This window comes from Neolamprologus multifasciatus, chromosome 14 (genome assembly GCF_963576455.1).
Source record: "Neolamprologus multifasciatus chromosome 14, fNeoMul1.2, whole genome shotgun sequence".
In the NCBI taxonomy this organism is placed as follows: domain Eukaryota; kingdom Metazoa; phylum Chordata; class Actinopteri; order Cichliformes; family Cichlidae; genus Neolamprologus; species Neolamprologus multifasciatus.
Window position 1 is genome coordinate 20,454,517 of NC_140452.1, and position 24,221 is coordinate 20,478,737.

Below are 24,221 nucleotides of genomic sequence, written 5' to 3' on the forward strand. Positions count from 1 at the left end.
AATTGTTCACAAATCCTTTCTCTGTTTTCCAGAAACATTTTCCAAATGAAAATACCCCCCTTGGAATGAATATCTCCATTTTTAACCTGTTTAGTTATTATAAAATGGCAAAAGTAAACCACATCTTTTCATGAAAAAGTTTCTCAGAAGTAATACATTATCTATGAAGCCCGATAACACACACCAATTAGTTAAACTGTAGGAATGTCTTAAAGACATAAAGACCTGGATGGCCGCTAACTTTCTGCTCCTTAATTTAGATAAAACTGAGGTTATAGTACTCGGCCCTTCTTACTCTGGATGGCATTACCTTGGCCTCCAGTAACGCTGTGAGGAACCTTGGAGTCATTTTTAACCAGGATATGTCCTTCAATGCGCATATTGAACAAATATGTAAGACTGCTTTTCTCCATTTGCGCAACATCTCTAAAATTAGAAATATCCTGTCTCAGAGTAACGCTGAAAAACTAGTTCATGCATTTATTACTTCCAGGCTGGACTACTGCAATTCATTATTATCAGGATGTCCTAAAAACTCTGAAAAGCCTTCAATTAATCCAAAATGCTGCAGCAAGAGTACTGACAGGGACCAGAAAGAAAGAGCATATTTCTCCTGTTTTGGCTTCCCTTCATTGGCTTCCTGTTAAATCCAGAATTGAATTCAAAATCCTGCTCCTCACATACAAGGTCTTAAATAATCAGGCCCCATCTTATCTTAATGACCTTGTAGTACCATATTACCCTATTAGAGCACTTCGCTCTCGCTCTGCAGGCCTACTTGTTGTTCCTAGAGTATTTAAAAGTAGAATGGGAGGGAGAGCCTTCAGTTTTCAGGCCCCTCTTCTGTGGAACCAGCTTCCAGTTTGGATTCGGGAGACAGACACTATCTCTACTTTCAAGATTAAGCTTAAAACTTTCCTTTTTGCTAAAGCATATAGTTAGGGCTGGACCAGGTCACCCTGAATCCTCCCTTAGTTATGCTGCAATACACATAGGCTGCCGGGGGTCTCCCATGATGCATTGCGTTTTTCCTTTTTTAGTCCCCTTTTTTGTCACTCACTATGTGTTAATAGACCTCTCTGCATTGAATCATACTTGTTATTAATCTCTGTCTCTCTTCCACAGCATGTCTTTATCCTGTTTTTCTTCTCTCACCCCAACCGGTCGCAACAGATGGCCCCACCCCTCCCTCAGCCTGGTTCTTCTGGAGCTCTCTGCGTGTTAAAAGGGAGTTTTTCCTTCCCACTGTCGCCAAAGTGCTTGCTCATAGGGGGTCATTTGATTGTTGGGATTTTCTCTATATGTATTATTGTAGGGTCTACCTTACAATATAAAGCACCTTGAGGCGACTGCTGTTGTGATTTGGTGCTGTATAAATAAAATTTAATTGAAAATTAAATTAGGGTGAGCAGAGATTTATCAACATACAAAAAAACCCAGTCTATAAATTGTTTTTTTTTAAAAAGGAATGATATTCTTCAACCTAAAATCAGCTACAGCGCATAATATCATTAAAAGATTGTGTGCCATTTACAAGACCAAAAATCAATTCTGGATGCCCGTGATCTTCAGGTTCTCAGATGGTGCTGCATTAAAAACAGACAAGATAGAAATAACCGCGCAGTCACTTCCAGACATTCATAGTTCACCGTGGCATCCTCAAATGCAGGTTAAATCTCCATCATGCAAACAAGAAACAGCGTGTGAACGTGATCCTGAAACACTGCCATCCTCTCTGGGCCAAAGCTCATTTAGAATGGACTGAGAGAAAGTGGAAAGCTGTTCTGTGGTCAGAAGAATTGAAATTTGAAATTCTTTTTTGGAAGTCTTGGACGCCACATCCTCTGGACCAAACCTGAGAGGGGCAAACTGGCTCAGCACTCAGTTCAGCGTCCTGCACTTCTTATGGTATGTGGGTGCATCAGTGCTTCTGGAACTGGGAGCTTGGAAAGGCACCATCAGTGCTCAAGAGAGGAGTGGCGGCGCATAAAGTTCAACATATTCTTCTTTTTCTTTTTCTTCTTCTTTTTTCAGTCCAGACTTTTCACCAACTGAAAACATTTGGATCATCTGGACAAGGAAGATGCAGGACTACTGCTGAGTAGCTGGAATCCTGTGTCAGACAAAAACGAGACAATATTTCTCTCCCAAAAGTCCTGCAGCTGCTCTCCTCACTTCCCAGATGTTTACAGGCTGTCATTCAAATAAGAAATTGATATGTTTCCTATGTTCTAATGTGTTTATGAGATTTACAAATCATTGCTTTCTGTTTTTATTTACATTTGGCACGGTGCTCCCATGTTTTTAAAATTATATAAATGCTAATGTTAGTGTTCATGCCATCTTCTTTTGTTCAGCCCCTGAAATTAAAGCTAAAGTTTTGCACTTTAGGCCCATATTCATCACACACCCGTAACTTGAAATAGTTTTGGCACACAGCTAAAATAACAAAAATTGCACGTGCTTCCAAAAATACACAGCACAGCTGTACGAGCTCCTCTTGTGCATCCTCAATCCTGAACTTAATATGGACACAAGAATGAAGATGAATCAGAGTGATTCCCAAAAACACGTAAAAAGTGTTTGCCAGAAGACATCACGGCCGTGATACTGATACATAATCAGCATCACGGCCGTGATGCTGATTATGTATCAGCATCATGGAAACGATATTTGGTGAAATATTTGAACTGTATGCAGGCATTTCAGTGTCGTGGTTTTGATATTTGGAGCATTTACCAAACTGACCACAGTCAAAAAAAGGTTCTCAGAGTAACCGAGGGCAGCAGGGAACTAACAATTGGCAAGTTATCATGTGGCTTTGGCCTGATTAAAATGATACAAGATAGTTTAGGAATTTAGCCCGACCAGATTGTCCCAGACGTAAGCGTTGGATGGCTCATGTGTGTAAAAACTTTGACTTCTGAGTGGGTTTCGGGTCATTTTTGAGGCATTTCAGTGACTCTTGTTATGCTACAGCATCTGTTTTCAAAAAGTAGAGGAACATTTTTGTTCAGGACTGAATAAATGTGGTTATTTAAGTAGTTGGAAGTCGAAAGTATCCATTATTGTGGTTTTCAAATTACTTCACGTAGCTTAGCCATTTCAGGACTGTAGTGTCTGAATGTTTATTGGTCAACATCCAGTTTGTTTGTACAAATTCAGCTCTAATAGTGCTGAAACAACAGTAGCTGATGTTTTTATTCCATCCATCCATTTTCCTTACTACATTTTAAATTCAAGAACGCAGGGGGGTTGAACTGGTTCCAAGTATACCCTGCACGTATCGCCAGTTACACCAGCCACTCACATCCACACTAAAGACCCATACAGAAACATAAATTAACCTAACATCCTGGTCTTTGGACTGTGGGCGGTCTGGGCAAAAACAAAAAAAGCATGAAGTTGCTGTAGCTGTTGTGATTTGGTCTCGGCTGAACACATTCTGCAGTCCGCTCGATCCGTGCTGGAAAATTTCAAACATCTCAAATTCCAGTTCGACGGGGGACCTAATCTTTGAACATCACTTCATGAACTAAACACATGTCACGTTTTCTTTCATTATTTTGAAAATATTTTACAAATACGCTCTAGTTTAACGTTTAAAGACACTGTAACTTTCTTTCTGCTTGCCTTCACAAAAACTCTTAAGCGACTGCAGACGGTAGAGATGTGAGCTGCCAGGCTTTTAGCTGGAGTAACGAGGCGGGATCACATCTCTCTCGTTTGGGATTTTTTTAGAATCGATTTTAAGCTTTTATTGATTTGTTTTAATGGCTCTGCTCTCAGCTACATCTCTGACCTCTTAGCACCATATGCACCTTATGCACCAGTATGTGCCTCGAGGTCTTTTCTCTGTTACAGGTGCCTGGATGAAACTAATACAGAACAGACAGGACACGAGGCTCTTGGAAAAACTGGACTAAAGTCAGGCTTGCGGAGTCGGCCACTTCCAAGTCAGGTCTTAAAACCTACGTTCAGGTGAAGGATTTTCATGATGTTATACGAGTTTTTAATGGGGTTTGACCTGTCACTTTTACTACTAGTGCCTTATTACTTTGATATCACACAGTGTTAAAATTACAAGGCTGTGCCAAGTTATGAACCCAAACAGAACAATGGGCAATGTAAACAGACAGAAAACAAAGAACACAAAATATGTCCTTAAGTGTTTAAGGCCCCCCCAAAATGATAGAAAACTAATTGTCTTCGCCTTCCAGAGCAGCCAAAATAAAAATATTGTTCCAGTTAATCCTGGTGTTTGATACAGAAGGGAACACCTGATTAACAGATCACTGTTTGTTTCAGCACTTGCCCAGACTGACGTTTAATTTTAGTATTATTTGATCCCGTGTGAACTATCATGGTCCTTGCAGCTGGAGACCGATCAAAGGATGGTGCGACATGTCGTGCACACTGATCTCTGTAACCTTTGCTGCTGGAAAATACCACAGTGTCTGCCAAGCAGAGTCCCTCTGACTGCAGATCAGAGCCACCTCTAAAAAGCTCCTGACACACTGCAGCACACTGAGAATCCTCCCATTCCCAGAAGGATGGTGCAGCCGCACCAAACCACATTATTGTAGTTTGATATGACCTGAAAAGAGGAAATGAAGCCATTGTCCAGCACAAAACTGACTTTAAGTGATTTATTGAATTCTGGTTGGACCGGAAAATTTTGTCAAGGTTGTGTTCATGGCCTCACAAAATTGGGATTTGTTTTCCTGCATTCTCGGCCATGTCAGCGATCTATTTCGAGCTGCTTTCGTGTTTTATTTGTTTTTATTTGGTGGCATCTAAATGAAGAGGTCGTGAGAGAGCTTAGGGTAACTTTGCCTCAATGAAAAAATTCTCAGATAAGGTTTTCGGGAACAATTGACCTCAGAAAAGTCCCTTCCACTGCAGTTTTTCACATTTTTGTGAAGACTGAGTTCTGCATCTTTAACGCTTTAAGGTAAAGCACATTACAAATTAAAGATTTATACGTCACAGTTCAACATCTCTCGCTCTCCGTGTAAGATCCTAATGTTGTGTCAGCTTCGTCTTGTGTTGTGAGAAGCTCAGCACAACATCCTGTCACACATGTCTTATTGCCGCCACAGAGCAGGAAACAATTGCAATTGTTTGACCAACTATATATGCTTTATAGCATGTTGCTTAATGTTTTTCCTGCAACATAAAGATTTTATCAGAGTGTCAAATCTGCTATTATCTACTCAAAGCAATTCTTAAAAAGTAATTACCAGCAAGGGTTCAGGGTTATACATTAATGTAAAGGAGGATGCAAACTGCAGTGTTGACGCTTTCATTTCCTTTAGGGTGAGGCACAATCCTTATGGTTTGCACTGATAACGGAGAACTAACTGTTCTCAAAGCAGCTATATTGTTTTGCCAGTCAAGGTCATTAAGACTGAATCTTTAAGGCTGCCAACATGGGTGTGCCACAAAGAGTGTGAGTACAGTATAAGAGATAAACATAGAAACATTGGGAAAACCCTTTTTTTCCAACAACCTCTTAAAATTCCTCATGGACAAATTTCAAGAATGTCCCCTCTTCACCCTTTATTTAATACATCCTGGACAGGGCGTTTGGGAATATCAGGGGGCCACTGGGTTTGGGAATGAGGCAAACAGAAGGAGAAAAAAAAAGCACACCCCTTCCCCCACACATTTCTCAGCACTGAAAAGCCCCAAAAGAGTTTATAAGGTCATTTTTCAGAGTTGCTGGCAGGGAAAAAACCTCCAGCTAGTAACTGTTAGATGATGCTAATTAACCGTTAACACATCTCCAGTTGATTTTTGTGTTAATAAATACGTAAAATTGACAGACGGCATGTGTTATCGTGTGATTTGTGAATAATGATTTACAAAGCGGCCATCTGGTGCCCTTTATTTCTTAAAAAAAATTACCCTTCTGTGGTCTTGTTAAAAATGTTTTAAATGCTCAACACAGAAAGTCATAGAGCTGTTTTTATTTATTTTTTTAAGATAAAGGGAGACAGAGAGAGTTCGTGTGAAGACAGTGTTAAATAGTTAATATATCTGACAAGCTAAATGCTGAATTACAGTATAATAATGTGGCACAGAAACAATACAGAGCTGAGGTTTATGGCAGAATTTTGCAGCAACAAAGATTTTGGGAAAATAATTTTAAGACCTGGGAAAAGATTTTAAAACTTCATGGGACATATTGGAAAGTATTTTAAGTGTTTCTTTTAATTGTCTTTGTGCAAGTTTTATACCCTGGGCATCACTAAAGTTTATTTAGTTCATGCTTGAAAAAATAGCCCAAATAAGTGCTCAGATGCCTGCCAAGTGGCAAGACTTGAACAATGACTTTGGCGTAACCTCCACAGAAGTCTTGTATTTGTTTAAATGTTAAAATGTATAAATCTGTGGTCTTTAGAGATGCTGGCAGGTGAAGTTTGGTCTTGGTAACCTGGCTGTTTTCATATACTAAGGGTGAGTTTAAGGTGACCAGCAGCTACCGAGTTCTTTTAGGGTGGAATATTTTCTTACATGTTACTCAGAGCATCTGCTTTGCACCTGCACGTACAGAGAAAGAAAGCTGTGTTATTCAAAAATAAAAAAACAGAATAAAACGTATTTGCCAAAATGTCAAAACTACTTCTCCTTTGTAGACATATAAGATGATTTATCGCTTTATCTTAAAAAGGTAGAAGCAGTTGATCGCCACCTTTATCTAATGCTTAATTCTACCCTTGATCCTGGCTTGTGAAGACTTCCTGTTCTCACGCACTGACTTCAGCGTGCCCTTACCATGCACCCCTGTGCGCCATTCCTCAGTGATGGATGATCACTTTTGTACAGAGAGATGTGCTGCTGGGCTAAGATGACCATAGAGGAAGGAAAGAGAGGAAAAAGAGTCACTCTTTCCGAAGGCCACACTCAAGAGCAAGTTGTTTTGGGGGTAGTCTGCCCAACATGAGAGACAGCTATTGTCAGTTACTCCAGTGGATGGGAAGGGGGGCTTTTCGGCAGCGGCTGGTATGGCGAGGGGGCTCTGGGAAGGAGTGGGAGAGTAATCTGAATTTCTTCTAAACTCCGTCACAACAACAGGGATTGTGACAAAGAGCCACTTTCATAACCACACGGGCCAAGAACTGAGCATTGCTTCACCATGGTGATTATATGTAATGATGGCATTAATCATAATAAATCCACCCACCACTGACATGTTTCTTCAGTGTTCAGGCCTGGTGTTTCACATCTTCTGATTTGAAGCGAAGGCACATAGATTCAGTTTGTTGCTTCATAGAGTAGTTTGAAATGAAAATGAGGATAAAAGAAGCATCTTACACAAAAGATACTTTTAAAATGTTACTAATGGTGATGCTGATTCAATAGTGTAGTGTTTTACACATTTGCTTAACAAGGTCTACCAAAATCTACCAAAATCAAACATGCAGAGCTACCGGCTGTGGTGACCACAGCTCTGTCTTTAATCACAAAGAAGATCCCATCACAGAGGTGCACCTTTTAATCGCTCATCAATCACATTTCATTTACTCGGAAGAAAAAAACTCCACACATTGGTTAGTTACAGCTTTGGAGAATCCACTGAGTTCTTTGCTCTTCTTTGTTTCGGCTGATGTCAGTCACTTTTCCGTCAGTGCAGAATGTAGTATTTTCCAATTGAGGTTTAATTTTGGGGCATGTGGTACCCCTCATCTGTCTTAATGTCAGTTAATGCCTAATCTGTCTTTTGCTCTGACACAGAAACATCTCACAGTCGGAGAGCGTTTTTGTGAAGCTGCTACGTTTCGTACATTTTGTACTGCGAGCTTTTTCCTGTCAGATCTGGTTGTGCAAGTTGAATGGACACTGAAACACTGAAACATTTCAAAAATCTTTTAATCAATTCCTGATACCTACACAGAGAAAGAGTCGGATTAAACAGGATTTCTGTTCTTAGTTGCAGAGGTGTTTAAAAGTATTAGACCATCTGGGTGAGGTAGGAGTGATTTTAAAAAACGTATTTGATGCTTGCATCGATGATTAAAGTGATGACTACTACTTTTTTTTAAAGACTAGGTGTATGATTTCACGCAGGATCTTAGTGAGTTCTCGGACAGAGTGATGAGTCATGAAGAAGGAAGCTGCTACTGCTGCCTACAAAGTGATGGACATCCTGCAGATGTGCAGAACAGACCCTGAAAAGACGTGACTGAAAGACCATCTGCGTCACGCTGAAGGACCTCTTGGTCATCCCAGTCATGTCTCTGTGAGTCACATAAGAAACATTCCTGCCATCTTCTTTTCTTCTTTTGCAGTTTTCCCTCGCTGCCTCTTTCGCCCATTGAATGAGCTGCAGAGGCAGCAGGCCTGAGGCAGAGGGTTACAGAGGAATGTGGGGTCCTGCTTGGGGTCTCGACCAGTCTACACTCCAGTGATTTCTACTGTTTGGAGTTTGTGTTTTCCCAGAGAAGTCTTAAATCCACCGCCTACCCCCTGTGCTCTGTGTAAAACACACACATACACACAAACAGATGTAATCTAAATGTAAATTGATGTGAGTGTAGTGCACTGGCCAGCCGCCAAAGACATCAGTGAATCTCAAAATAAACCACAGAATCTGGGAACACAAAAGTTGAAGTCAAAGCCACAACAGCACATTTCAAAACTGTGGAGAAAGTGATGTAGTTTGCCTCCTAAAATGAACCTCAGTGGATCAGATCTGTAAAATGCAGAAATCTGAACTTTGGAAATCAGTTTGGAAATCTGTGCTTAATCAAACTGATTAAGCACAGGAATCTGAATGAATTGCACAAGGCTATATTTACACCCCAGTATCGTCTTTTTTTCTTCTTTTTTTACCCCCAGATGCTCTCCACACAGCTGTTGAAGCATCAGGGAGCAGGATAGCAAAGAGTACCTTAGGGTGGTCGGCTGCTCAACACCAGAGAAAGCTTGTGGTGGACTTCAGGAGGTCCAGGATTAACGCTACTACTACTCTGTCCATTAGGGGAGATGTGTGGCGATGGTACAGCAGTGAAAATACCTGAGAGTTCACTTGGATGAATCACTACGCAGGAGCAGAAAAAAGGCAGCTTCTGTTGATGTTTTACGACAGTGTGTGGTCACCAGAGTGATTATGCTGCGGTCTGCTGGGGTAAACTATGTGAACAAGTGTTACAAAATAGTCCATTGTTGGTATAATTAAAAGGATTCTATTTCTCATTCATTCGCATACTAGATGATTCTGCAGTCATAACTTCCATTCAGCAAGTAGCATCTCATCTATTTGATGTAGGTGGGAGACAGACAGAGGTTGGAGTGATGGTTAGCAAACTGCACATCATCCACACATGACTTTTTGTAATTTCACTAAACAAAGAATATATAAACACTTTGGAAGGCATGCTCAAAGTTGGGTGCTAGGTTCTGTTATGCCTTTGACAAACATTGACATGATGGACTTTGTTTGAAAAAATACAACCATTATCATCATTAGTGCTGGGCTGGACCACCTTTTGTTTTGCCTCCAGAACTGCTTTAAGTCTATGTGGCATAGATTCATCGAGTTGCTGGAAACATTGCTCTGAGATTTTGGTCCATATTGACATCGTAGCATTACACAGTTGCTCTACATCCATGATAAGGCTCTCTTACTGCAACACATCCCATATCTGCTCTATTGGATTGAGATCTGGTGACAAAAAATGAGTTTTAAGCACAGTTAACTCATTGTCATGTTCAAGAAACCAGTTTGAGATGAGTTCAGCTTTGTGACAAGGTGCGTTATCCTGCTGAAAACAGCCATCAGAAGATGCTAGAGTGTGGTGATAAAGGGATGAACATGGTCAGCTGTCATGTTTTGCAACTTACTTAGTTGTACTCAAGAGCAGGATTCAGGCAAGACAGGGAGATGTAGAATAAGCTTCAGAATAGAATAGAATAGAATAGAATAGAATAGAATAGAATGCCTTTGTTGTCACTATACAGATGTACAATGACATACGGAGCATCTCCTACTCAGTGCAAACATGTGGGGGAGGGGGCAGAGGTGCAGAGAGCCTTAGATCCGCGAGTTACTGAGGTGAGGGTGGGAGGCAGGAGGAGCAGGAGTGGTGATCCAGTGGTTTGAGCTGTAGTAATAGCAGGTGTTCCTGAAAAGGTGAATGTCAGGGAGTGATGCAGGGTTGGCTAAGTCACTAGAGAAAGGAGGAGAAACAGAATTACACATTTGACGTGGTATCCCCAACAACTAGCCTGTTTACCGCTCTAAGAGAGTGATAATCTGGTGGAGTCTGGATGGCTGCACTGGTCCTTAAGTATTGCCGTTGACTGGTGATGAGTAGCCTCCGCCCAGGTAAGGCAGACACGACGGCTGCCTTTCACCCACAGATCAAGGCTCCTTATGACAGCCTGCAACTATACTCTTCCCCGATCGGTTAGTTGTTTTAAACTTTAGCAAGTCGTCTTCGCCTTGTCTACATGTCTGTCCATTCTGTAACAGTTCATTGATGGGTAATAAATGTTCATGTCCAGCCTCATTTGTTTTCAGCTATGGCAGTGACAACCACTCTCACACAGCACACATTTTGTTTAGATTTTCTGAATAAAGCAAAACAGTTTAGTATCTAATAAAGCACACCAGTAACTCCAGTAACAGGAGAGAAAGGTTTGTCCTTCTCCCTTGTCTCCTGACCTCCTTGCTCACAGGGGATTGTCTGAATTGTTGGAGTTTTCTCTTTACTATAGTAGGGTCTTTCCCTTACAATATAAAACACCTTGAGACAACTGTTGTTCTGCTGTCATGTGACTGGCTGATTGGATATTTGCATTAACAAGCTGTTGAACAGGCGTACCTAAAGAAGTGGCTGGCAGTTGTATACATATTTTTTACAGGAGATTCAGAGGTAGGCCATTCCTCCATTGATTACTTATGTCCTGTCCAACTTTCCCTTCAACTATATACTTTTGTTATGTACCAAGTACATGACAAATTAAGACAAATTAGAGCTCTCCTGTCTGTGATGCGGTTATATTTCTGAAGTCAGCTGCAGTGGGGCGTGGTTCGTGGTGTGGCAGCGGGAGACGCTGACACATCTGAGCTGCATTAGCTCATCATGCCTCCCCTGCTTGTAAGAGTGAACTGGGTCCTGAATGGCGTTGTTGTTGTTGTTGGTGGTGTGTAAGGAACAAGCAACTATAAATAAAGATGATGAAAAGCGTTGAAGTGTGGTTGAGTCCATCCTTACTGCCACATCGGTATTTTCACTGATTTCTAATTTGTTTTGGCAGTGTAGAATTAACATGATATTCATGATAGTTCACATAGATATGTGAATAGATGCATATAGTTTTATCCATATCACCCACACAATGGAGTTAAAGGTTATTCTGTGGGAGTTTCTTTAATGGGTGGAAATGTCCCAGCAGGTGTGAAGCTCCAGATTGGATATCTGTGGATCCTCAAATGTTTGTCTTAGTGTCTCCAGTTCATGCTGTGCAAGCCCCACCCCCCACCCCCATGTCCCTGCATGACCTTTTTTATGTCCTTTTTGACATTGTATGTTCATTTTAGCTAAACAGTTCTGAGGAGGCAGCTTACAGCTCTGAGTTGAAGACAAATGGTAGCAAGTGGAGGTTTTTTTCATATAAAAAAGTGGAATCTACAGTGTCTGTTAACTGATGAGAGAAAATGAAGCAACTCTGTGTAGTGCACATTAAGAAAACTTATAGAAATTCTACATACGATTCCATATGAAAGCCACCCTTTGTTTCATCTCATCTTTTAGAGGGGAAGGATTTGGTTGACCAGTCAACAAACAAAGGAAACTGACTAAGGGCCTGCTTTCGGACCAGAGGGAAGGTTAGCTACCATAAAAGGAGTAGGTCTAGAAGCTCTCCGCCAGAGACAAAGTAGTGCACAAGACCTTTTATAGCTTCTTGCACTGCCCCGTGTATCCCTGCTGCATCATTAAATGCTTAAACAAATGCTGTTTGTCGGGTGTCCAAAGGCTCAAAGCAGGATTTCCCATGATCGTATCAGATAGAGTTTCCCTTTGCGAGGAACAAAGTCTAGTGCTGAATGGCTCAGATGGAGAGGATGAGGCAAAAGGCAAGGAAGGAAACTGTTTGGATATTGTTCAGGACTGCAATTCTTTTTTTGTTTCATTGTCACTGAAGTAGCTGATGTAATGGGAGGATATATCTGTTAATGTAACTGGAATGGCTTGAGGAAAATGCAAGATATGGTGATGAAAGGTCAGAGTACTGAAGAGTGGATTTCCCAGGCAGCTGGAACTGGAACTGACTTTCTTAATCCTTAAATCATTTCCTGACCACAACCCACATCTTCAACGTAAAGTGTGATGCAAAATACTGTAACGACTTATTTTTGTCCCAAGAAAAGGAAACAGATCTCCACTGCATGACTGTGAATGTTTGTCCCTACAACATTAGAGATACACATATTTAAAAAAAAATATTTAAAAATATCTGGAACCAAAAAATGAACAAAACATATTCAAAAATACTTTCAAAAAAACTCTTCTCCTATGTGGCTAGTGTTATCATCAACATGTTCCAGTCCCTGCGGCGTCAATTAGTTATGCTTTGTCAAAGCCGCTGGCGTGGCTAATTTAAACACAGGGTTTCAGTTGGCCTGTGTGCTGTGACGCACTGCATCATGATATAAGTGAGAGCGATCATCATCCCAGTGCATCATTTGTAAGTAGCAGGGTTGCTGTGCTAACAGGCCTGTCCACGATCTTTTCCATATCTCAACCAAGTTGTTTCAAGGGCTCAAAGGCTGCCAGCAAGTGGAAGTGAAAAACACTGAGCTCCGGATGGGATTATTGGATTTGATACTTGAGGTTTTGAGACTTCTACATCATCAGTGTGAATATTTGATATAGCAAATATGATGCAAATTAAAGCTCGTATATACTAATTAACAATTACTCATTTAAAAAAAAAGAAAAAAGAAAAAAAAAAGGCCTTTTTCATGTTAAATAAACACTGTTCATGTTTCGGCTGCTTCCTTATGGGTTGCCACAGTGGATCATCTGCCTCCATCTCACAATATCCCTCTCATTCTCCTCCGTCACACCAACCTTTGCCTGTCGTCTTTCACTACCTCCATGAATCTCCATATTCAAAACCCTGTCTAATATATCTATTAGACCAGATCAAGATCAAGATCTCTGTCTAAATAAATAAATAAATCTGGGTAAATTCCCAGATGATTAAACAAGCAACTATTTTACTGCTAGTAACTAAAATGAGTAAAGAAAATCATGAGCCTTTTTATCCAAGATAATTCAAAAATTTATTGGGGGGGGGGGGGGTATATTGGCTGGGTCTGATTATTTGGTGGGGGTCATAACCCCCCCTGAAATTACGCCCCTGACTATAAATCACAAGCCTAAAATAATTCTGTATTTAGTAAGATTTGAAACTAGCAGTAAAAACCACAAACTCGTTAGGAATGTGCTTCCTGATGATCCAGGTCATTTTCACAGATGTAGACTATAACTTCATTTTGAAAGCAGAGAAGTTTCTGGACATAAGAGGGAATGTAGATTTAAAGCAGAACATGAGGTTCACTCATGAGACCTTGAAATGTGTTAATCTTTTATATACACTCCACAGATATCTAATATTTCTTTCATATATATATATATATATATATATAGAGAGAGAGAGAGAGAGAGAGAGAGAGAATTTTTTATTATTCTTCTGTTATCAGTTGTTATTATTACTGTTCTCACCAATGCTAGAAGTCACATTAATATTCAGTGTCGTAAATTTTGTTTAGTTTAAAAATAATTAAAAAGAGCAACAACAAATAAAAAGGATTAAAAAAAATAAAAGAGGGTGTGAAAAAGCAAAAAAAAAAAGTGTAGGGAAACAAAAACATTTAGAAAGATTTTAGAATCACTTAGTTTAATTAAGTCAATTTTATAAATGTTATGGACATTGCGTAATTTTATTTCTGCATATATTTATAATATGTTTTGAATGTGCGACTTTTTTTCTAAACCCACTTTTTTCCCGCTTATACAAGAGCATCTGGCTGCAGCCACTGGGAGTGACACAGCCAGACCCTTCTCCGCTTGTAAGCACCGGGGACACTGTGCGCATGCTCAGCGTAACGACGCACATACGTAAGCTCACTCGACCAAAACAAATATGGCGGATACAGTAATGATGGTAAAGACTCCAAAACCTTTTGTCCGTTTTTTCCCCGGTTTTTCTTGATTTCGTTTATGGGTTCGGCCGTTTTATAAAGTCGTCGTTGGGCCGGAGAAGTGTTTTTGGATGGTAGTTTGACCAACAAAACGAAACCTGGAGTATAAACGGAAGTGTGTGGGGCTTTTTTGAAACTAAACATCCGCCTGTGCAGCGCGTGTTTGCTGTGTTATGTCGTTATTTCAGTGCATGAAAAATGGGGAAAACATGAAAAATAAAGACGTTGAGGTTCAACGACACGAAGAATGGTGTGCTGATTGAGAGGACCAATAATATGTAACTCAAAGCAAAGAAAGGAGAAATGGACTTAACGTGGATACAACCTGAGCGCACCGAGTGGTAAACAGTAATACTTTACAGAAATATTACCATGGGTTTGGTAAACTTTGTCATATCCACTGTAGGAAAATGTCTGGATGCTCTCTGCTTACTACTGGACCTGAACTTTGTCATCGTCCACACCGTGGTGCAGACTCTCCTGGCAGTTATCACCTTCATAACCAGCCTGCCCAGCCTCCTTTATAACTCGGTGCTGGAGCTGGGAAACCTCGTTCTGCTTTGCGCTGTGTCCACCGCAGAGGCGACATCAAACCTAGCTCACAGCACTGTGGCTAATCTGGGGAGCTTGTTGCTGGTTCTGGAGGGGCTCCTGGAGAGTTTGAAGATGGTGGGTTACCTGTCTATGCACGTCCTACTGCGTGGAAAGGAGCACTTGTGTCGAGGGCTGCTGTCAGTGATTGAGGGCTGTGGCATCGCAGTCAGCCTGGTGGTCTATTTTACCAACACAGTGGTAAACTTTGTGCTTATCGCTACCCAGAACATCTACTTGGCATTGGTCAGCATGTGGCAGACGGTTTCCACCCCACTGCAGAAGGCGCTGGAGCTCACGTTGACCTGTTTCACCTTTCTGTACAGCAGCCTGGCCGGCACATCAGCTTTGCTATGGACACCCTGCAAGATCGTTTTGGACTTCCTGGTTTCACTGGTGCACATGTTCATTAGCATCTTCATACTGAACATCTACGGCCTCGTGCTCACCATTACTATTGCACTGGCCACCACCGCTTACCTAAACCCGGGACTGTCCCGACAGATTGCTGTGCGCGTTGTAGAATATATAAACTCCTTTTCACTTCTCCGTAGATTATGTTTGGTTCTCAATTGCATCACTTCAGCCTTACTGTGCACGCCTCACTTTATACGCCGTAACGTGCAGTACCTGCAGAGGATCTTCTATCACATCTACCGACTGGAGAGACAACTTTGGCAGCAGTTGTCTCACCAAAGCAGCCTGATTGGCATGATGCTCCGACCACATCTTCACAGGCAAAACAATAACAATAACAGCAACAACAGAGCTGGAGGTGACGGTGACCCTGGGGAAGAGAGGCGGGACCCACCAGATGGTAGAGCAGGAGATGGAGCCCACCAGGAGGTGCTCAATCCAGTTTTACCCTCCTCCAGCACAAACAAGCAGCTAAAGAAGAAGTTATGTTCAGGCGAAGATGGTAAATCTCTGCCAGCTGAGAGTCTGCTGACTCTGCTGAAGGAACAGGAGGAGAGGAAGAAGTGTGTGATTTGTCAGGATTGTGCCAAGACAGTGGTGCTGCTGCCTTGCAGACACCTCTGCTTGTGTAGAGACTGCACACACATTCTTTTAAGGCAACCCATCTACCAGCAGAACTGCCCGCTCTGTCGGCAAATGATCCTCAACACCATGGACGTGTATCTATGAGGGACCAGCCAAAGTGGATCAACCGGTGTCTGATGCCAAGTAGCCTCACAGCCTATCAGTATCTACTTGTATAAGTTTTACCACCAGTGAGCTTTACTATATAAAGATTTATTTTTTTGTCTTTTCACTTAAATGGGACTTAAGTGAAAAGACCAGACCAGACTTGTTAAACATACTGGATAGCTCTGGATTATTTGGGAATTGAGAGATTTAATGATAGTAAGAAAACAAAAAGTCACCAGGTTGTCTTCTGGTGTCAGATGCGTGCACACGTTAACAGCACATGTTGTGCCCTGATTCCATACTATACACTAAATGTAAACAACACATAGTATGTACAAGTTCTCATGGTAAACATTTTCTGTGAGTATGCAAGAAGTCAACATATTTATATGTGCACAATATTTGTGCCATGATGCAACACAAAAGTGATACAGCTGTATACATTTTGAGAGAAAGCCAGATGTTTTCTTTTGTTTTTTCAGCTGTAAGCACTTTGTGCATTTTGCATCAAAAATGTAAACACAAGCTTCTTTTTCTCACATGACGCCCTGGAAAATATCAGAATAAGTTCTGTTCTCACTTCTGAGAATATTCCTTAGTTTAGGTGAGGTAGCAGCATGGGTACGCCTTGCTTGCTTAATTATACGCATTATTTTCCACTCCGTTCCTTCAGGCATCATATAAACTTTATACCCAAGGAGCTAGATGTGTAAAAAATCAATTTTCAGAATGATCTCTGTTCAGGGATGCAATGCTTACAATGCTTTAAATATCAGTCACGTGTGCAACTGTGTGTGTGTGTGTGTGTGTGTTTGAGCTTTGCTTTAATTTTTGCTTTCCCGGTGTAAATCCATACTCAAATCCTAGAGTTAGTCTTGAGTTTGGGGGCAAGTCTCCAATTTAAGAGTAAGCTGTGTCTGTTGCTGTTTGCCACAGGGATGCACTGATTAATCAGCCACGCATCAGCTGTTTGCCAGTATTAACCTTGCTGACTGCCTGCTACCCATTTAAGATGATAACTACAGTGGCCCTGAGAGGTCAAACAGACTGCAACTAAAGAAACATCAGCAAATAGAGAAAGAAAATACTGCACAAATACAACAAAAATAGAAAAAAACCATTGCAAAAGCTAAAAAAATTTACATTTTTAGTTTCTGGGGAAACAACTATTTGATGCAGCAGCTGTGGAAGTTGCAGAAACCAAAACGTGAAGGATTGCACTGAGACACACTCGACAGAAGCAAAAGATTCATTATCGTTGTAAAGGAGAAGCAATGCAAGGCAGTATATATTGTTTTAATCACACAATTCATACAGTACTGTAGATGTATGTTTGCTGTTAGCTGTTTACTGTTAGCTTGTCACTTCCACAGCTGTCCTGTCACGTTATTGCCTTCCCAAAAACACTTTAGTTTTCTTTGGTGTTTTTTTTTCCCCTTTAGTTTTTCCTTTAACAGTGTTGTGTCAGTTTCTGCTGTGTTTTGTGTGCTTTTACAGAATTTTCCAGTTTACTGGTGGGTTTCTTTTAAGATGCAGTGCATTTGACCACTCAGTTCTTAGGTTTGGTCAACTGAATGCTCAAAAACAAGGTGGTTAAGAGGTCTGGTATATTCTTAAAATTGTTTGTTTGTTTGTTTGTTTTAAGTTTCCCTGGCACAAATGGTCAAATCAGTCCAAATTTCACCTTCAGTGCATCTCTCGTGTTCCAGTGTTGCTACATTGAGCCTCAGGCATTGCCAAAAAAGCTTTTCTACCACTCATGTCTTAAATTGTTGTGATTCCAGTGGGCCAAGCTGTGAAGGAAGGAAGCTAACACTGTGTTTTTACTTTATTAGTGAACACATAATTCCACATGCTGTACGCATGAATGTTGTATGTATAAATGCAGCTTTCACCCTTTAGACCAGATTCTGTGAACCACTTCACCATTTTGTCTTTCCAGTCAGGCTTGATTCCATTTATTGTATCTTATTTCTTCCAGCTGATAGGGTCTTTCCTGACCTCTGCCAGAGGTGAGTTACAGTCACAACTGACGAGTAATCCATAAATGGTTTTCCCTTTCTTTTGACATTGCTGTAAAACAGATTTCTGTGGTATAAAAGGACCATAAACAAATAAGGATTTTGCAATTTAATTTGCGGTTGTTTCTCCCTTTTGTTTTCTGTTTCATTTAAAATATTAAAATTGATTTATGTTAAAAGTTTACAGGACAATATTTTGTCACCAGTTATTGCATTGTTATTGATGGTGGGTGGTGTAGAGTCAGATATGGAGAAAGAAGAAAATGCCACTGGTCATTTGATCAGATTTGCCTTCTTACAAAATCATATAAAAATCCTCATTTTGTGTAATTTAAATTCAGTTTCTGAAGAATTTGCAGGGGCTCGAGTTGTGTAATGGAAAATACTGATGATGTCACGTTTTCTACCGCAGGTGAAAGCGGTCTCAGTGTCAATTTGGAAGATTATTCATGATTCTAGAGCCTGTAGTCAGAATAGACCGCTCTCAGGTATTTCTAAAGCACCAATGGCACTCCTAACTAAAGATTGCAGTGGGTAGAAACACATGCTGATTGCTGAATGTATGAACTGTGTGAGCAGTGAAGGACTGTGAGTTGAAGACATGAATGTGTGTTATGTTTTTTAAATTGCCATGTGACTGTCTTGTGTTTGTAATAAAATAACAATCCCTGAAACTGAAGCTCTTCATCTTCCTTCATCCAAGTGAATGTTTTTGTACGATTTTACCTGCAGAGGATTTTATTAAACAACCCATTAATTCATTAATCTATAGCATGGCATCAAACACCAAAAATAAGTTTTAAGACCATCTTAAAATGTTTTGTCCAACCAGCAGTCCAAAGATGTCTGGTTTCATAGAAAACTGATTATTAGGTACACCTGTTCAACTCCTCATTAATGCAAATATCTATAGACAACCACATGGCTGCAGCTCAGTGCGTTTAGGCATCTTGACAACTATGTTCAAAACGAGCAACAGAATGAAGGAAAAGGTCATTTTAGGTGACCCTGATCAGCCGGCCTTAGGTTTTTCCATACAACAATCTCTAGGATTTACAGATAATGGTCTGAAAAAGGGAAAATTATCCAGTGAACAGCAGTTTCTCGAAGTGAAAATGTCTTGTTGAAGTCAGGTTGAAGTAGAATGGTCAGACCCTTTTGAACTGATAGGAAGGCATCCTGTGAAAGGTGTGTAGTATCCTGTGGAGCATCTCTGAATGCACAACATGTCAAGGCAGATGGGCAACAGCAGCAGAGGACCACACTGGGTGCCACTCCTGTCAGCTAAAAACAGGAAACTGAGGCTACAACAGAAGAGATAAATAATAGAAGATAAGATTTGCTTTTAAATTTACAAATGTGAAGCAGACAACTCGCTCTGACGTCGATCTTAATACATTTCTTTTTACATAAGGCACAAAATCTGCCAGCTGTACAAAGTCAACTGCACAGGAGGCAACTCTGGACAGTTGATGACATCGATCATTTCAGGACTGAGGCTCTAAAATAGGCTAAATCTCCCTTCAGGTGAGTTTTGAGGGAAGATCCAGCCTCGGGAAGGAGGGTACCACCTCTGGTTGAATGCCTCATGCTGTTTCTGTAAACATGTTTCCAAGTGAGCACAAATGCAAAAAGTATATTAAAACTAAAAAGAAAATAAATATTGTGAATGAACATCCTGTGTTCTTCCATGTTTTAATACTGTGACCATGAAGTTGGTCAAAACTGGCTGAAGAAAATGTGACAGGCTAAAAAAGCTTGACGGTTACTGTTATTTCCTGCAAGAAAAACATCATTCACGTCTGTTGTGACACATCAGACACAAAGGCGGTTTGGGGAAATGAGTGTAGCTGTGATTCAGGTGCAGCACATGAGAGGAAACAGCCACACTCAGGAAAGGCGTTTAAAAAAATAAAATAAAACATGTCGTAAAAGAATAACTACAGGTGCAAATAATAAAAGTATCGAAGACTGAGTCACACGCAGCACTGAGAGTCGCAGTGTTGTTCACTGCGGCTGTCATTAAATATCACAGCCAGCATTACTGTTAATACCCACACCTGTACTTCTCTCACTATATGAGAATTCTATTCAATTTTATTTATATTGCGCCAAATCACAACAACAGTTGCCTCGAGGCGCTTTATTTATAAGGTAAAGACCCTATAACAATACCAGAAAACAGAGAAAACCAAAACAATCATATTAGCCCTTTAAGCAAGCACTTTGGCGAGAGTGAGAAGGAAAAACTCCCTTTTAACAGGAAGGGTATGTATAAAGTAATGCAGACTTGTAACACATTTATTTTACTTATGGTAGCAAAGATGATGCAACAGTTCAGAGATAGTTTAGTTTTCACGTCTTTTGATTCTGAAGATAAAGGAGCTGCTTTGTGAATGAGGGTGTGTGTCTGGGGCTTGCAGAAAGGCTGCAGGATTAAGGGGGGAAAGGGGTCCTAATGGCCAGCTGGGAATACTACTATAATCCTATTACAATTCATCAGAGCCTTGTGGCTTACAGCTTCAGAGACTTCATTCTCATTCCCAACGTTCCCTCTAAAAATATCTCCATATTAAACATCTGCTCAGATTTTTAAAGTCCACCTTGACCTCCATAAATATAATTCTAATGTTTCTTTTCGCACTTAAACTATGTTGCTGTTAAATCATTCTGGCTCTGGCTCAGCTGGAGACAATAAGACTTATTATTTAAATGACAGAGAGGTGAGGTTGCTACCTGACCCTCAACCTCAACACATTGTAAGACACCAAAAGAAAATCCGGGTGCTATTTGTTGTCACCTGACCTGTTAGCCCAGCCTCAGCAGTGTTTATGTTTGTTGCAAATGAGGGTGGTGTTAACAGAGGAGAGGATGTTTGATGTCAGGAGAGGAGCAAGAAGAAGTAAACCGAGGCGAGCAAAATGCTCCGGGGATCTGACCTCTTCCTTCTGACCCCGGTGGTCTTGCAGTATGGGAAAATCTCAAACTCCAGCACAGTCATCTTTGACTCATTCAGGCTCTACTTCTTCTGATTTTAAGCACCATCTCCATCCCTCTCTGACCTTTCCCTTCTACATCTTTTCCATAAAGTATTGGCTTATTTTGGTGTCTTGCAAAACTGGAAATTCATTTTTCACACTGTAGCAAAAATGGGGGGATTTACATTAGCTAGTAATCACACTGATCTGGAGCTGACCTTTACCCTTTAACCCCCTCATGAGCAACAGGGAAATATTCCTGAGTAGATGATCTGAAAGAGTACAGTTGGAGGAGATATAAAGGTTCAGAGCCAGTGTGGCAGTAATGTGTAGAGACAAGGAAGAAAGGGGCAGCTCATTAGCCTCAGCCTCAATCCTAACCCTCACTCTACTGTAATTAAGAAATTTGTTGTAATGAATCCAACTAATCCCGATAGCCTTTAATAAACAGAGTGTGTGATGTATGGGCAGCTCTGAGGCTGAAGCTGGTAACCACTGAAGGAGGAAGCTGGATGGTAGCAGATCCAGCAGTTTTGTTGATACTTTGTGGTAGTCAAAGGAGCTTGCAAAGAAAAGCGTCTGGACTTCTTTAAGTTACTTGAAGACGTTTCACCTCTCATCCGAGAAGCTTCTTCAGTTCTAAGGTCAAATGGTGGAGAGTCCCAGATATAAACCTAGTGGGAGTGTCCCCCCACAGAGGGACAAAAGGACCCCCTGATGATCCTCTAATCGCCTGAGCCAAGGTGTGGAACTGGGTGTGGGTCCCAATCAGCCAGAGTTTCGGGTGAGTTCATTGTGAAACCTGGCCCCACCTTATCATGCGAATTCCTGAGGTCAGATGGCCCAGGGTGTGAGTGGGCGTTAAGGCGTCTGGGAAGGGATCTCAAAACTGGATTATAGATGGCAGAGAGTTGGTGTCGTAAACCACCGCCTCTGTTCAAAGATGGTCGCTCACAGTGGACATAGATGGCTTCTTTCACTCCTCTTTCAAACCATCTGTCCTCTCTGTCCAAAATGTGAACATTGGCATCCTCGAAAGAGTGTCCTTTATCCTTAAGATGCAGATGGACAGCTGAGTCTTGTCCTGTGGAGGCGGCTCTTCTGTGTTGTGCCATGCGCTTGTGAAGTGGCTGTTTGGTCTCTCCAATGTCTCTCCATTGAAACTTTCTGGTCAAGAGGGACATAAAAGATGTGATTACAGTACTGTACAAAAGTCTGGAGACACTCCTTATTTCTTAACATGTTGCTGGGAAAAGGGAAAACAGATGTAGTGATTTATTGAAACAGTATGTGAGACTGAGCAGACTTTGGTGTGATTGTCTTCATTATTCAACACAGCCTGAACTCTCTTAGACAGTTTTTTGTAATTTATATAAGCAGTCTTCAGGAATAGTTCTCCAGGCTTCTTAAAGGACATTCAAAGCTCTTCTTTGGATGTTGGCTGTGTTTTGTTCTGTTATCTGTCAAGATGATCCCACACTGAGTCAATAATTTTGAAGTTCAGCTCTGGGGAGGCCAATCCATGGATGACTGTGCTCCACTGTGTGTGTTTCACTGCACTAGCAGTGTGTTTGGGATCATTGTTTTGTTCAAGTGTGAAACCATTGACAGTCAAATGGTTTTGCATGGAGAGTCACAATCTCACAGACATTTTCCCGACCGGTGGCTGAAATGATGCCCAAACCACGACAGAGCCTCCAGTGTGGCTACAGATGGCTGTAGACACTCACTGTTGTACCTCTCTCCTCAGCTCCTCTGCACATAGTGATGACACTTTGAACCAAAACTTTCAAATTTGGAAAGTTTCATCACTCCATCAGACCTGTTGCCCCTGATTTTTCAGTCCAGTTCTTGTGTAACATAGCATGACAAAACCTTTTCTGCCTGTTTCCCTTTCTTAAGAATCACTTCTTGACAACTATCCTTCCACTGAGACCATTTCTGGCTTCATCGAGCAGATAGTAAATCAAATGAAGGGTCAAATACATCTCTCAGATCCTGTGTCAGGTCTTTGCTGGATTTAGTTCCCATTTCTTAAGGGCATGACTTTCAGATACTATTCATGATTAAAGATACAATTTAAAACTGGTTGTTTGCTACGTTTTCTGTATTGTGTAGACACAACACTGGTTCACCCCTACAGTTATGAAAATCTCTACAACAGGATTTAAATTCTAAATTTCTTTACAAGGTAGACAGACTGCACCATGACAGGAAGCATGACAGGAGACTTTTGAGAAGCACCGGTGCAATTTAAACTCATAAACTCCTGGATGCTATCAGGTGAAAATATGAAGTTCTCCTGGCAGTTGAAACATCATTCAGCCTACATGCTGACATGCAGCCAGTTCAAAACTCCATTTATTACTCACACGTTTTCACAGTGAGAGTCCTAATGTTACACCAGCTTTCATACATTCATAATGAACAGAGAAGAGCACAGAGTGAATCGGCGAGGTTCACGTATTGATCTGTCTAAAGTACGTCTGAGCTGCTTCACAGATGTGGGTTTGTTTTATGATAACAGTTACTCTAATATAGATCCCGTCTATCAATCTGAGTACATTTGTATGCATGCATGCATGTGTTTTTGTCTAAAATAATCTGATGTTTACCATCTTAAAATATTTCATTGTTTCTAATTATGTTTTTGTGTTTCAGGAGCAGGAAATAACGTGTCGTATTTCTCTTGTCTAGCTTGTCAAGTGTACATTCTGTTAAAATGAGAAGAAATGTTTAGTAACTAAGGGAGTCCCTTTGTGACATGATGGAGAGTAGCTACTGGGTCACAAACTGAACTAATAAAATGTTCATTCCTGTGCAGCGTGGATCTATTTTAACATCAGCAGCTTCTATTGAACACGTCATAAAGGCACCTCAGGAGTGTCAATACTGCTGGCTGAAATCATGAGTCCTGCCCAGACACTGTGAAGTAATGACACTATGAAGTTTGCAGGCAGTGGTGCTGAATTGCGGTGCAACACTGCCCCCTGCTGGATGAAGTGTTTCCATCAGCTCTAGACAAAATACGCAGCTTTGAGCAAAAGAATGGCAGGGCCGTAAATACACATGGGGGTAATCAGGGGAATGGGACACAAGAGGGTAACAAGACACGACTGAAAGTGTAGCATAATATAATCTAAAATCACGTTACTCGTTTCTTCTTCTTCTTTTTTTCAGCTGCTCTCTTTAGGGGTTGCCACAGCAGATGCAACACCCTCTTCTGTCCTTTTCTTATCCTCCTGCCAAGTAGCTCCATCT

General features: G+C 41.0%; 1 protein-coding gene across 1 annotated transcript; it reads left to right on the forward strand.

The window, feature by feature from the left end:
* Positions 1 to 14,104: 14,104 nt before the first annotated feature.
* Positions 14,105 to 18,656, forward strand: rnf26 (ring finger protein 26). Its single transcript, XM_085131470.1, has 2 exons — positions 14,105 to 17,632; positions 17,671 to 18,656. The coding sequence occupies exon 1, from the start codon at positions 14,594 to 14,596 to the stop codon at positions 15,956 to 15,958; it is 1,365 nt and encodes a 454-aa protein (XP_084987596.1). The 5' UTR covers positions 14,105 to 14,593; the 3' UTR covers positions 15,959 to 17,632; positions 17,671 to 18,656.
* Positions 18,657 to 24,221: the final 5,565 nt, after the last annotated feature.